Source organism: Pelecanus crispus, chromosome 2, assembly GCF_030463565.1.
Source record: "Pelecanus crispus isolate bPelCri1 chromosome 2, bPelCri1.pri, whole genome shotgun sequence".
NCBI classification, from domain to species: domain Eukaryota; kingdom Metazoa; phylum Chordata; class Aves; order Pelecaniformes; family Pelecanidae; genus Pelecanus; species Pelecanus crispus.
The window spans coordinates 36,456,445-36,470,506 of record NC_134644.1 but is presented as its reverse complement, the minus strand read 5'-3'; the positions used below and the strand labels follow the sequence as shown (position 1 = coordinate 36,470,506).

The 14,062-nt window shown below is 39.1% G+C and overlaps 1 protein-coding gene across 2 annotated transcripts in view; it reads left to right on the top strand.

The window, feature by feature from the left end:
* The window catches only part of RAPGEF5 (Rap guanine nucleotide exchange factor 5), a 162,491-nt gene that overhangs the window by 122,457 nt on the left and 25,972 nt on the right, over positions 1-14,062 (top strand). For both annotated transcript variants that reach the window (XM_075705573.1, XM_075705572.1), the window contains exons 12-16: positions 5,805-5,883; positions 8,014-8,158; positions 9,932-10,029; positions 10,802-10,832; positions 11,775-11,853. In XM_075705573.1, the coding sequence (XP_075561688.1) occupies positions 5,805-5,883; positions 8,014-8,158; positions 9,932-10,029; positions 10,802-10,832; positions 11,775-11,853 (432 nt within the window). The remainder of the gene's footprint in view (positions 1-5,804; positions 5,884-8,013; positions 8,159-9,931; positions 10,030-10,801; positions 10,833-11,774; positions 11,854-14,062) is intronic.

Sequence of the window (14,062 nt, the reverse complement as noted above, 5' to 3'; positions counted from 1 at the left end):
AGGACTTGTTTGGCTTATTTTTCACCTTTTTTTTTTTTTTTTTTTTTTGTTGGTAGCCATTGAGAAGCAGCAAAACAAAAACTATTGAGGATGTAACAGGGTGATCAGAAAACCAGGGCAAACTCGAATTTGTCTTCAAGTTATCTCTTCTTGTGGGTATAAAGGGATTAATGACTCAGTGCTGGCATTAGGAATGATTATATCTCGCTTAGCTGGACGGGGTGTCTAATATTAGCAATAGAGCAATAGGTATATCATAGAATGCATATTCTATCATAGACTATATATATCATAGAATGTATATTCTGAATACAGTTTGAGCTATTGAACGTTTGTAAAGTAAATGTGTATACAGTATTGCTTTAGCTGTGATGGTCTAAAGGCACTGGTTGGTGTACATGCATGCCAGTAAATAATATGTGGACATACAATTTCTAGGTGGGTAGTTAGAGAGGTGTATCTATCTGCTAACACTGGAATATTTCACTACTTTTCCTTCTTTACTTACTCTTTGTGATAGCTAAACTGAAATATTTGCTTTTTAAAAACTGTCCTCAAATATCTTTAATAAAAAGAATTTAACTTTTACTTCGACAAGGGCATTTCCTTTAGATTAGTCTCTTTTCATGTTTATGTAACAAGTTATTAATGTGAGACTGCTCCGCTGATGCCTTGTACCACTGTGGTAGTTTTAAGAAAATGCTCAAGTTTGAGAAAAGCTTGCAGGTGTTAAGACATGGCAACACCATGAAGCGTACTGCCTCTCCTGATATGTTAAATGTGTTGCAGATGATTTCTGGCTACAGAGCTGTATTCATTTCTGTCTTAAGTGACTGATGCCCTGCCTAGAGAAAAGGGTGGAGAAGGGAGAAAAGAAAGAGTTGAAAAATCAAATTTGGTGTGTAAACCCATGTAAGAAACCCATTCTATCCTCCTGGCATTTAAAAACATGCCCTCGTGTTGAGTTAATATTTGTAGCGTTGCTGTCTCGGCGACAAAGGATATGATCTGGTTAGAGAGGTTAAGTGGGCACGTGGAAAGGGGTAGAGAATCCTCTGGATTTTTTAAGTGTGTGGGATTATATGATGTGTCGTCTATCCAAATGTATGACCGTTTGTGGCTTCTGGGACTCTAGATCTCCCTTCCCCACCAAATACATCACCATTGCCGTTGGCTGTCGTCACCTTATACATACGGCACAGTTGCAACTTCTCTTGTAGACGTGTTGCTGGGTCCTTTAGTTACCAGTTGAAAGCAAATGTCCCCTGGGTAATTCACATGGGTCAGAACATCCCATGTCTATATAGTGCTTTGTCTGTCCCTCAGCCACCCTGAATGTATCTTGCAGAAGGACTTGGATAGCATAGAAAGATGGGAAGAGCGGTACTAACTGCTCCCGGTAAAGCTGGTGTCCACGCTGCCTTATTTCACCTGGAGAAAGGAGGGGACACAACGTGGCCTGTGAGAAACTGTCTCAGCAGAAGCTGGTGTGAATTGATTATTTAATAACAAATAAGCACAGTGCCTGCTTTTTTATTATTTTTATGCCTATGGTACTCGCATACATTTAGTGTGGTGAGATTACTGCCTAAGGCTGGCCCCAAAGAGCTGCAAGAGCAGAAGTCCGTTGAACTCGTGCTGGTTCTGTTGCATGTCTTAATGAAGCTTTAAAATGCTTGAAATTGTCTTTGAAATGAAATATTCTATAGCTGCAAGCTAATGGCATACTTTGTAATAATTGCTTAGCCAAATAAAGGGAAATTGTGAGGAACAAAGAAACATTAGATTGATGGCTAGAAGGAAATGATTAAATAAAAAATTCATGAAGAAGAGAAATTAAATAAAATAGCATAGCATCACAGGCTTTTGCACAAAGACTTCCCTTCCAATGGGAGTTTTTATTTTCCAACTATTACTGTGCATTTTATTCTCCCTGTTTGCTACAAATACTAGAAAAACTTTTTCTATGGGAATAATGGGGAAGGTGGTCACAAATTTATGCAGAAACTGGGACACAGTAAAATTTAAAAGCGGAGAGATGCATGTCACTGCCATTCTGAGTGGGGGTATGGTGCACTGTAAATAATTAATGATTTGACTGGAATTGCCCTTTGTTTTTTTTTTTTCTTTTTTAACTCTTAAATCAACTGTGACTAAACAGAAAAACCCCAGAAAGACTTCTGTTCATAATTAGCAGCCCAACTTGTACTCTTAGAGCCCTTCCTCATTCAAATTTGCTGCTCTTAGTGGCCATTAGTAACACAGAATGAAAAATTTGGTGTGAATAAACTCTCTCATGCTTAGCCTTTCTCTCTGTTTGTGGGTTAAGACCAGCAAATCACTATTTGTGGACATGTATTAGTGTCCAAAAGTATCTGAGAAGCGTGCAATTGTATGTTTTGAAGAAATTATTTTGGAAGAATCAGTATACCTTCAGGCTTTGTGTCCTTGCTATGGCGTGAAAAACAATTCTGGAATGATTTTAAATTACAGTGCATTTAGGAAGAAAATACAGAAGATGGTTACAGTGAACAGTAGGACTTCAGGGAAATACCTACAAGCTAGTGCAGGCATTTTAAAATACGAATATTATTGTAAAGTCTTTAGGTGACGTCTGGTAATAGATATTTAATCTAGCAAAAGCACTTTCATTGCTTACTTGTTAAAGTAATTTAACAGATGAGTGATGCTATTAATGGACCACATGTAGAATCCAGACTCTTATTGTAGAAAACATTCCTTTAGGGTTTAAATTTCTAAACAATTTCAGAGGCAATTTGAAGAGATCTAGCTTATATACAAGCTATGGGAATCATAATTTGTGAACTTTTCTTCTTCTTCTTAGCATCTCCTCTGCATTTAGAAGAAAAAGGAAATCATTCTGTATACATATGTGCAACTTTAAGTTGGCTGGGTGATATACCTTGTTTTGAGAAGGTTGTTAGAAGCCAGAGACTAAACAGATAGATGTATGATTGCACATGCAGAGAGAGGGAGATAAACAGAGTGCTTAAAAACAGTTGCAAGCTATCTGAACCAACATACAATTTTAATCTTCCCTTCATTAATTTTTTTGACAGAATTGCATTAGTAATATCTGTAGCGTAGTCCTTTCAAAAAGTTTAAGCAAAAAAGCAAAAACCTCAAATCACAACAAAACCAGCCTTTCTTCCCACCTCAACACTTTGGGATGCTGGAAGAATTGAAGATAGACATCTCTAAAACAGATGATCAGGTATTAAAAATAAATTTTAACATCAGTTAGTAAGAGGAAATCACGCTATTTTGAACAATTGCAATTGTTCATTGATAAGCATTTCTGTTTTGCTTCAGCTAGTATTTAATTTCTTTTCTGAACACATGGCTATGTGTTGCTGAAACTCAGATACCACCTATACGGAGTAGAAAGTTGGGGAAATAACCTGTGGTAAGTGTATCTTTGATTTCTTGAGGATCACTGCACAGTCACATAGTTTAGTCAAGAACTAAAATGTGGTTGTTGACTCCAAGAGCAGCAGTTTCCAAATAAATGTTTGTGAAACCTCCAACTTTAATAGCTGCATTGTATCATCCAAAAGATGTGCAACAGAATGAACAGATGACCTTTCAGATAGAGAACAAGCTGTTCACAATGTCTTTTCATTTACTGAGACAAAATATTCTTTTTATAAAGACATAATACTTTCCACCATTTTTAACAATGTTGGTGAAATACAAAGAATTTGATTGTTTTGTTTCTGAATGCAAGGGGTTTTAGCTGTGCGTCTTCAGATCAGGACTCTTTCTAGACCAGCTGTTAAATGCATTGATCTAGCTAGATCTATTTTTTTTTTAAAGACAATGGAGGTATTTTGAATCCCACGCTCACAGGGTGGGATGTCATTAGCTATCCATCCATGTGATATCCACATGATAATCTGGCTTTGAATGATATATGGATGAATTCTTATTGCCATCCTGCTCCACAGCTATGGGGTCAATAATTTACTGACAAGGAGGTCCAAGGCAGCTGTAACTGAAATTGGTCTAAATTATTGTGAAATTGCAGCCTTGGTGTGAAAAGCTGCTGGGATGCTCTCAGTTGCACACACGTACACAAGCACTAGCTTGGACTGGAACAGGTCACAAACAAATAGTGAGAAAATCAGGATAAGGAAATCAGGGCTCAGCCTTATCTTTTTCATGTGAGGTATGGTTCAGCCCTTAGTCTTTACAGTTGTAAATCCACCACTTGAATCACAACTGGATAAATGGTACTAACTAGTAACAACTAGTTATATTGGTAAACTATTTTTTGCTCTGTGATATAGCCTGTATTACTTCTGTTATCGTTCAGCCTCTGTCCATGCTCCTGTTTTTATCTGAGAAAGTAGGTCATGCAGACCTGTTTTCTTGTTAAAGGGAACACAATATATATATGAAATTCAAAGAAACACGGTGAATATGAACTCCTCAAAACTTGAGGAAAATCTTACCATTCTAGGACAAAAAACCAAACACAAACGTTTTTGTTTTGGGGTTGAAAAGACTAATATAATTCTCTTGTCTGTTTGTAGAAAACTAAAGATTCTGTTGTTTGTGAACTAAATACAAATTCATTCCTAGATGACACATCATATAGGAGTAATTTACTAAAATTGGAAGCAAATTTGTTTAAGAGTTGTAGAATAATTTCAGTTGGAAGGGATCTGTGAAGGCATCTGGTCCAACCCTTGCTCGAAGCAGGTCCAGGAAGACCAGGATGCTCAGAGCTTTGCCTGGGCAAGCCCTGAATATACCTGATGCTGGAGATTCTGCAGTCTGTCTAGGCAACCTGTCCCAGTGGTTGACCCTCCTCACAGGAGAAAAAAAAAAATCCCTTGTATCTAGACAAATTTTCCTTTGTTGCAATCTCTGATGGTTGCCCCTTGTCATTTTGCTACACACCTCCAGGAAAAGTCTGGCTCGATCTTATCTCTGCTGTGCCATTGGGTTTTTGAAAACCACCACAAGATTACCCTTGAGCCCTCTCATCCTAGAGCAAACCCGGTGCTTTCAGTCTCCCTGCTGCGTGCGGTAAAGGTTTGGAGAAATCCTAAAACCAGTGTGGCATGGGAATGAGGAATGAGAAGGTTATGCTGAGATCCGAACTGGCAGTGCCGTTCGTCCTGACAGCCTGAGGTGCTACATCTGCAGTGGGTAGAGATGGCCTGTCAGCAAGTACCTTCAGCCCATTTTTGTAACTCTGATAGAAACCAGGTGGAGGAAAAAAAACTTCCATAATGTAATTAAGTAAACCTTAGAGAAACCTTCTCAGCACTTAAGTGATGCCCACGAGACTTACTGGCTAACGATTTGGATATATTTATTCCATGGTTCTCAACTACTGTGCGTAGATGTTATAATCACATTACATGGCAATCACAGTTTTCTCTTTCCTATTACTAAAAGCTTTGCTTCTGAATTTCCAGAACAACTTAGCTGGTGGAAAAGGTGCTTTGCATGCAGCAGAGCCAGCCAGGATGGTGGTGTTCCCGATAAGGACTCTTTCTTACTGATGCCTGAACCGTGGCTTATTTTGTGCATATTCGTGCTTGTTGGTTCTTTGAGAACTGAGGATGCGATGGTTAAATAAAGGATCTGATCTCTGCAGTCGCGACATACTGTTAACTGTTTGAAAATTAGAAGTTTGATGTATTTTGTATGCTTTGGACCTTTTTTTGGGGGGAAGGGGGTCCTATTCCTGCCACGCACACTACAGGAGTAGATACTCTCTTCCTCCTCTCAATAATGCATTGTTGGGCTTTTTTTGTCTTCCTCTGCAGAAACTCTCCTGGATGACTTCCTTCTCACATACACAGTCTTCATGACAACTGATGACTTGTGCCAGGCGCTTCTGAGGCAATATCCTTTTATTAAGTGTTGTATTAACAGGGGTCACACAGTTACGCCTACGTTTATATATTGTCAGGCTTTATATTAAACATAGTAAATTGTATGTCTGGGATAATTAGTTTTGCTCTTTGCATATTGATATTATTTAAATACAACCTTGCATGATTATTTTGAGGTTGCACGTAAGAATGGTGAGAAAAGAGAACAATTGTCTAATATTTACTATGGAATGCTTAGAAGGTGGACTGCACCTGGGGTTTTGGCATCACAACCCAAGAAATACATGAACAAATAGAAACTTCAGAAGAGAGCAATGGGAATTATCAGTATTCAAGAAAAAAAGACCTACAAAGAAGGATGGAAAGAATTGGGATTGTTTTACTGAAAAAAGGGACACTATAAATATAATCTTTCAAGCACCTAAAGAGGAAGGGAAGAATCTGTTCCCATATCAATGCCAGACGGGGCAAGAGGCAGTGAGATTAAATTGCAGTGAAATTAAATTGCTGTAAGACAGTTTCATGTTAGATACTAGGAAATTATTTTTTTTTTACATTAAGAAAAGAAACACTGGAGTGGAAAAGATGTGAGACAGTAGAATCTTTGATACTGGAGACTGTTAGGAAGAAGAAACTAGAAAATATATTCCAAGGATGACATAGGGTATACTTGAGCCTCTCTTAGGGTGGACTAGTTAGGGTGGACTTGGATGGACTAGTTTAGCTGATCTTTCAAGGTCTCTTCTTCTCCAGTCCAATTTTCATAAGGTTTTATGATACTTGGAATTCGATTCAAATCTGTAGCTTCCCAAAGTTCAGGTTATACTGTTTTCTTAACTCAAATAGGTTGTGGAGGGAAAGATTCAAACTGGAAACATTAAATCCAAATTTGGATATGAGTTCCCCTAATTGGCACGTGCCTGTAAAGAGGGGGGGAGAGAGAGAGATTCACCTATTAAAACATTCAGAATTTGCATAGCTAAGGAATCAATAAACAGAAAATTCCTGCTCTGAAGTTGAACGTACAAAGCTAAAGCTGCCTCGGAATAAACCTGTATCCAAAACATACATGTCTGTGTGTGTGCATACTTACTTCACAAGAATGCTTGAAAGATTTATGGAAACAGACGCCTAACTCATAGCAGCAACGCAATCTTATGTCTGCTGTTTTTGTTTAAAGATATAAAAACCTTTTTAACTGTTACAAAATAACACTTAATATGGGATTAAAACCTATGCAGACCTGTATGCTAATTCTTAGAATACCTATATCTATGTAATACATTTCAGAATATGTGAAGAGAAAAAATGAAGAATAAGTATTTTACCATCTCTGCTCCTTTTATCGTGTGATACAGTATATAAGTCTAACTCATTCTGAGATAAAAGGAATTTTTTCTTGTATTTCCAATTACTTCCATAAGCTATGGAGTATTGTTTGAATTAACTTGTACTATAAAATGAACTTGCTTTTCTTTTTTTCTTTTCCTTTTATTTTTTTTCCTCTTTACCTTTTGTGGTGAAAAAATCATCTTTTCACCTAATAAAAGAAAGAATAGCTAAGGGACAGGAGCAATGTAAAAAGTGGGTATCTTCTGTCATTTGGTGTTTCTGCTTTGTGAATAGAGAACAATGGTGGAAATAGATTCTTTCACCTTCTTTTTTATTTTAATAGTGTTATTTCTGCAGACAGTGTAATTTGTGCAGGGAAAGAGCAACTGACTTCCTCTGCCTGGGTTTTTTGTTGTTGTTAATGATGCATTGTCCTCCTTCCCACAGACATTCACATTGGCATTGGTGTGCAGGACAAAGGTTCATTCCCAGTTCTGCAGAAAAGATACGACTCAACATTGTATAATTCCTTTTGAATTGATTTTACTTTTATAGACTTGCCTCTCTAATCTATAAAGGAAAAAAATCCTGTTGGCACAGAGGATGAACTGACATTTCTATTATTGAGCATTTCATTCCAAAAAGTTGATGAAACTCCTAAAGCTCCAGACAGGATAAAACATTCAAAACTGAGCAGTGTAGTAAAAAAAATCTTTCATTAGCCAACGAGATGATTACAAAGTCTTTTCCATCACTTAATTTTGAAGTTTCAGCGAGACCGTAGTATTTGTTCCTTAACCTACTGTACCTATTGTGCTAAGAACCACCAAGGGAAAGAAGACGACTCTGATGTATCCTGTAGGAAACGAAAAGTCTTGCATCTGGTGTCTCAGTGGACTTCTCTCTACAAAGACTGGTTACATGAAGATGAGCATTTAAAACAATTTTTAAAGGTATTGAAACACTTTCTTTTGCATTTCAGTGCTGTTTAATTACTATACGGTGTCTAAAAAGCCCCAACAGCAAAACCTATAAAGCATTATTTTTCATACTTAAATTATCTCTGTGAAATTTATAATATAAAATTATTTACACGTGTCTTCCTTGAATGCCTTAGAGATAGTAAATTTGAACAGAAAACCTGTAATGTCAATATATTCAATGTCAAAAAACATTACTTTCAGATATGAAACTTACAGAACTCCATGCTCTCTAGAAAATGGGAAAGGTTAGGAAGGCAAGAAATAAAGCTACAAAGATGTGGAGGTTCCTTGGACACACTGGTCATGTCTGCCAGAATGGGGTCTACAGTCGGTATCCAGGGGATTATGGACAAAAAGAGAGTTTTGAGGTCCTTGTAAGAGATGCTACTTTGACTGAGGAGTGAAATGCTATTCCACAGTGTTTGTCAGGTGCACATGGAGAGCAGCACAGCTTTATGTATTTTTAATAGATAATATTATGTCCTTACTTATTAGCAAGGATCTTCTGATCTTTCTGAATGAGTTCCAAAAGCTTTTATAATTGCCTTGTAAATTTGTAAATAGCTATGTCATCGCTGACCCAAGATCTGTCTGGTTGTTGATTTCCCCCCCCTACCCACTGCCTCTCCTCCCCACCCTCCCAACCCCCCCACCCCCCCCAGGTTGAAAGGCAAAGGGGTGAAACATTGAATTAGGCTTTTTGCTGTTTGGTACTAGATGTGTAGTGCTGTACTGGAAAAGGAGCATCATTCCAGCCGTCAGTTAGGTTACACTGCATTTACCTATCTTGATGCAGGGCTTGTCCTTCTGGCCATGGAGGTGTATGACTGTGTATTGTCACACAATTTCCCTGCCTGAGGCTTCTGTGCAATATTAAACAGCAGTAATGTTAATGAGGGTTGAAGTTATACATGCAAAAACAATATATAGGATTGTAAGCCAGAATCATTCATGCTGAAATTTGTGAATGCAGGAGTGTTAATTGGGCTAAAGCAAACCTGATGGCTCAGCTTATACACATGATCCTCATTTTCTTGGAGGGGAAAGAGAAGGATCTATGTGGAGATTCTGAAAAAGTGTAGAGAAAGTATTTCCTACAATTTCAATCATGAAAGCTGATTCAGTTTATTTACCTCTTAGCTGAGGTAGTGTCTTTTACATTTAACTGAGGCTGCTGATTGATGATATTCAGACAATGCCTCCCCCAAAAATAAGAGGTAGGGTTTATTTATTCATTTATTGATTTACAACTAGGAGTATGTTGTTATTTGTTTGTGAGAGACGTCAACTCAATTTAAAATGCATGCCAATGTCAGGAAAAGTGAAAAAGACCATTTTGCATTTTAAAAGTCTAAATCAAATGAACCTGTTTGTTATCATTTGGATAAGTGATGATGGTGTAGTATGTTCTCATGCCTCAGAATGTGTTCTTCTGACCTAACCCACATTTCACGTAACAGCCACAAATGCCATCTTAAATCTTCCTGTTTGTAGACTAATGAGTGTCAACATTTTGCCCTCTCCCTTGGTGACGGTACAAAGAGTGTTTTGCCAAAGGCAAGCTCGATATTGACCAGTCTGGAAATTTAAACAGGAACATTCTCTTCTTATGGGTCTTGTGTAAATATAATGATGGAATTTCTTTTAGTAGTCTAGTGCTTGAATTGGTTTAGACCACTGATGTGATGCCTTAGATTTATATTTGAGTTATCAGAAGTTAGCAGATACTGTTTTATTTTGTAGACGATATACAGAAATGTGTTAGATGATGTGTATGAATATCCCATTCTTGAGAAGGAACTGAAAGAATTTCAGAAGATACTTGGGATGCATCGTCGTCAGTAAGTACCGATTACATTTTTGATCAAGTGTCCTTTTATTTAGAATGTAATTTATTTTTGTTGTCATCTTGCTGTCATTCAGTAAGATAAAGTGATGAGTGGTATGAGTCCTATATTCATTTTTACAAATCATCTCTTCTTTAAAGCTAGATTGTTCAATCTTCTCTGATGGTTGTTGGGTGGTGTGTGTGGTTCAACAGTCACTCCCATCAATTTTGGTTAGGATGACTTGCAAGTAGAGTGATACCTTGTGGAAAAGCTGGCAAAATTTCTCTCAGAAGCTACTGTCTGTGACTTCATTCTCATTCTCTCTCTGCAATCTGCAGTACTGAGAAGAAAATCGCTTTTGCAATAGTCTTCTCAGGGTTATTATTTTACTAATAATTATGGTATTGGTCAAAGATATTTCCTTGGCATGTTTTTCCAACAAATGGAGTTTGTTTCCGTGGTTTGGCTCTTGGGGAAGAGCAGAGAGCAGTGTCCCTGAGGGTGACCCTGACTGCTTACCCCAGGGGCCCGAGTTGCGTCTGTGTTCTCCAGCAGTTCATGGGCTGGCAGCATTGCTTTTCACTACATTGATTGTGCAAGTCACAGAAAAGTTTTCTGGCTGAGCCAGGCACCCTTAGCTTTCCCTGAAGGAGCTCTGTAGCCATTCTGTGGTGACCATTTAATGTTAAAAACCTTCTGATGTTGTAAACTTTGTAATAGGTAAAACTTCCTTTTCCTAATCTTTGGCTGGAAAGAATAATTTGGATTTTCCTTTTTGTTTCAGCACTGTAGATGAGTATTCACCTCACCGAAAGGTAATGCAAACCTGATTGTTGCTGGTTGCTAGATAACTTACCATTTCACTTTCTGCCCCTCTGCCCACTTCCCCCTCGTTTCTTGTCTTCTCAATTGAAAGTGACTGGTGGCCAAAAACATGACAGGATTCATCAGTGAGGTTAGACCTGCAACGTTGCTTAAGGAATTTTTTTTTTTCCTGCCAGTGCAGCCTGGATATCAGCTGTATGAGCTAACCTGCAGTGGCTGTGACAATATTAGCATCTTAACAAGATGCTCTGAGATGTCAGAATTCAGGAGAGGCCTGGGAGTGTGTCCCCACCAGGCTGGAGAGATGTAGCAACCTGGGCAAGCCAGGCTGAGCACAGACATTGACTATGGATGTCAACTAGAGAGAGCAAAGCGGGGATTTGTTGTGGCAGGGACAGAGAAAGAAAGAGGAACATGAATCTGTCTATTTAACCAGAGGGAGAAGATGCAGCTGGAGAAAGTTGGCGTACAAACTGCACAGAGGTGAATTGCTGTGCTCATCAAATTTACTGGGCTGAAGCTGAAGTGTGTAATAGGCTTAAAATATTACTGCGGAAATGTGGAAGGCAGAACATGAGATTGTAGTGAAACTGCTAAATAGGCTGGTTGGTACATAGGAAACGTATATAAGAATAAGTGTGTAAGAAATGGGCTCTGAACATGGCTACAGAGAGACTTGAATTGTGCAGGCTGCTTAGCCTCGGCACGTCCCGCTTCCTCCAAAATTCCCACCTTGGCCATTGTTTAGTAAGGCAACTCCCAGTTTACTGATCCAAGAAAGGGTGGGTGGATTTCCTACACAGAAACCTTTTTGGCCAGACGTATGGGCTGAATGCTGTGTTCTGTGAATTACTGCTTTGTAAAGGGCAGGGATGCAGAGAGTCACTGTTGTAATTTTTTTTTTTTTCTTCTTCTCTCCCACTCCCTCACAGAATAAAACCTTTTTCCACCAGTTCAGTCTAAAGGAGAACTGGCTGCAGCACAGAGGAACCATGAATGAAACAGAAGAAAGTAAGTATGATTGAAAGAGTGAAGGAAAAACTCCAAAACTGCAAAATAGTTTCTCAAGGGCTGCCCATAACGTAAATGTTTTTTAACTGACATACAGCTTCTGAACAGGAGCTTAGGGCCACAAAAGAAGAAAGATTTGACTGCATAAGGTAACCTTCCTGCCTCATACTTTGCAGGCGTTCAACAGTGACATGGTATCTCAAGGGCTTTTTGCTCCTGTCTCGCTCCCCCAGCAGCCCTGTAGCAGAGCTATGTGCCTCCCAGGAGTGCTGGCAGCCCCTTCACCAGGCGTTATTCCTGCTCCATTTCATGCTCTTGGTCTCTTGACCTAGATCTTGGTTGCGAAAGGTGAATGAATAAGCCTGTTACATGACATGGGCCAGGATCTGCTAACGCTGGGAACCCGCCTTAGTTCATTCTCTCCTTGAAAATGTCTCCACGTGGAGTGCAAGGTGCCACATTGCTTTAATGTTAACCATTTCAAAATGCAGTTTCCCTTCATCATTACTAATGCAATAATACAGTGAGGCTGTCACTCTCCCATGACGCCTGTACAAGGAAGGAGGCAGAGAAGAGGATAACACCATGTACGCAAGCAGAGAACAGGCAGAAGGACATCCTACCTGGAAGTCTTGCCCTTTGACGATATATCTTTGTTTCTCACTGGGAACAAAACTCCGGAAGTTCACTTGGATTCAGGATATTTTTAGTGCTCGTTTGTGACAGAATTAAAAACTGAGCTCCTTCAATGCCAAGCCTTTCTGCACAATACATGTTGCTGATAGATATCCTCTTTCCGTGCTTCAAATACAACTTTATTTGAAATTTATGTTATCAAGGCCTGCTTCTGAAAATGTCATTTCTGGATGAGAACCCCTGCACTCATTCTTCTTCTTGAAAAGTCAGACACAGCTCGTGGGTGAATGGGGAGAGAAATGTACTGGCACCAGAGAGGGGACAGACAGTGTGGCCGTGGGGACAGGAAGGGCAGGACCCAGCAAGGCCAGCCCTGACTGGGTGAAATTGCTTTTGTCTCACTCCTTGAGAGCATGAGCCGTGGAAGATGATGGGATTGAGGGAATGAAATAGCCAAAGTGGAGTTGGGGAGAGACAGATGCTGAAGGTGGATATGTAAGCTGGTGTGGTGGAGTGCTGCCGACTGATGGCGCTTGTGGAAGATGGGTCTGTCCAAGCCGCACCATGCCATTTTATCCCCTAATGTAAGCATTACCAGGGTGACTTGCAACCCATGGCTGCTTCCTCCCACTGGCATTCCCTCCTGCACCTCACAGAGGAGCAGCAGAGGCTCCTGGAAGAGATGGCATGGTCCATGCCAATAGATACCACAGATAAAATGTTGGAAAGGTGCGTGGGGGAACAGACTTTGGGAGAATCAGTATGATGGTTGTGCTTGAGGACCTGACCTGTAGATTGGTTTAGTTCAATGTTAAACAAAGGATATGTCAATAGCCTGGTTATAAATTAACATATTGCTGTCATCTTCCTGTCTGAATGACAAAGGAGGAGGAGATTTCAAACAAATTCACTGTAGGCAAGTTGTGTTGCACTCTGCATATGGAGTCCAAATATTCCTGTCAGATTTTTTAAAATTTATTTTTCTACCTAGTAATTTAGAATGCAATTTGATGTCTCTGTCTCTTCATGAGTTATAGACATTCTGAAGAGAGATTCTGCCATAGGATGAGCATCTGATTTACTGTCTGTCAGCAGAGACAGGTTAAGAAAAAAAATTATAAAATCAAATGACTTTTCCTCCCCAAGGTTAAATGTTAAGTTCCTCCTTCCTTCTCATCTTCATTTCTTCTTTACTACAACACAAAAAAAAAGATATTCACAAGGATGGAGTTCTTAACTGCTTCTGGCATGGTCTCGGTTAATGAAAGTGCCCTGAAGCCATGAAGATTTGTAGGACAAGCAAAGAGTTATTGCTACATACATCTGTCAATAAAAATGATTTAAAAAATAGAGCGTTTCTGGAGAAGAAAAGTTTTGTCTTATACTGACATGGTAGCAGCCTGTCTGCAATAAGATGTACTAGAGTAGAAGGAAAGGGAAGGTTTAATTAAGCACTGAAGTGAGTATGAAACCAAGAGTTGTGGCAGTTCTTATTAGCAGATGTTGTAACTTTTGAAATATTTATGCAAGTCTGCAGCTCTGTTTCTGCCCTTTTAAGTATGGCAGCTGTATT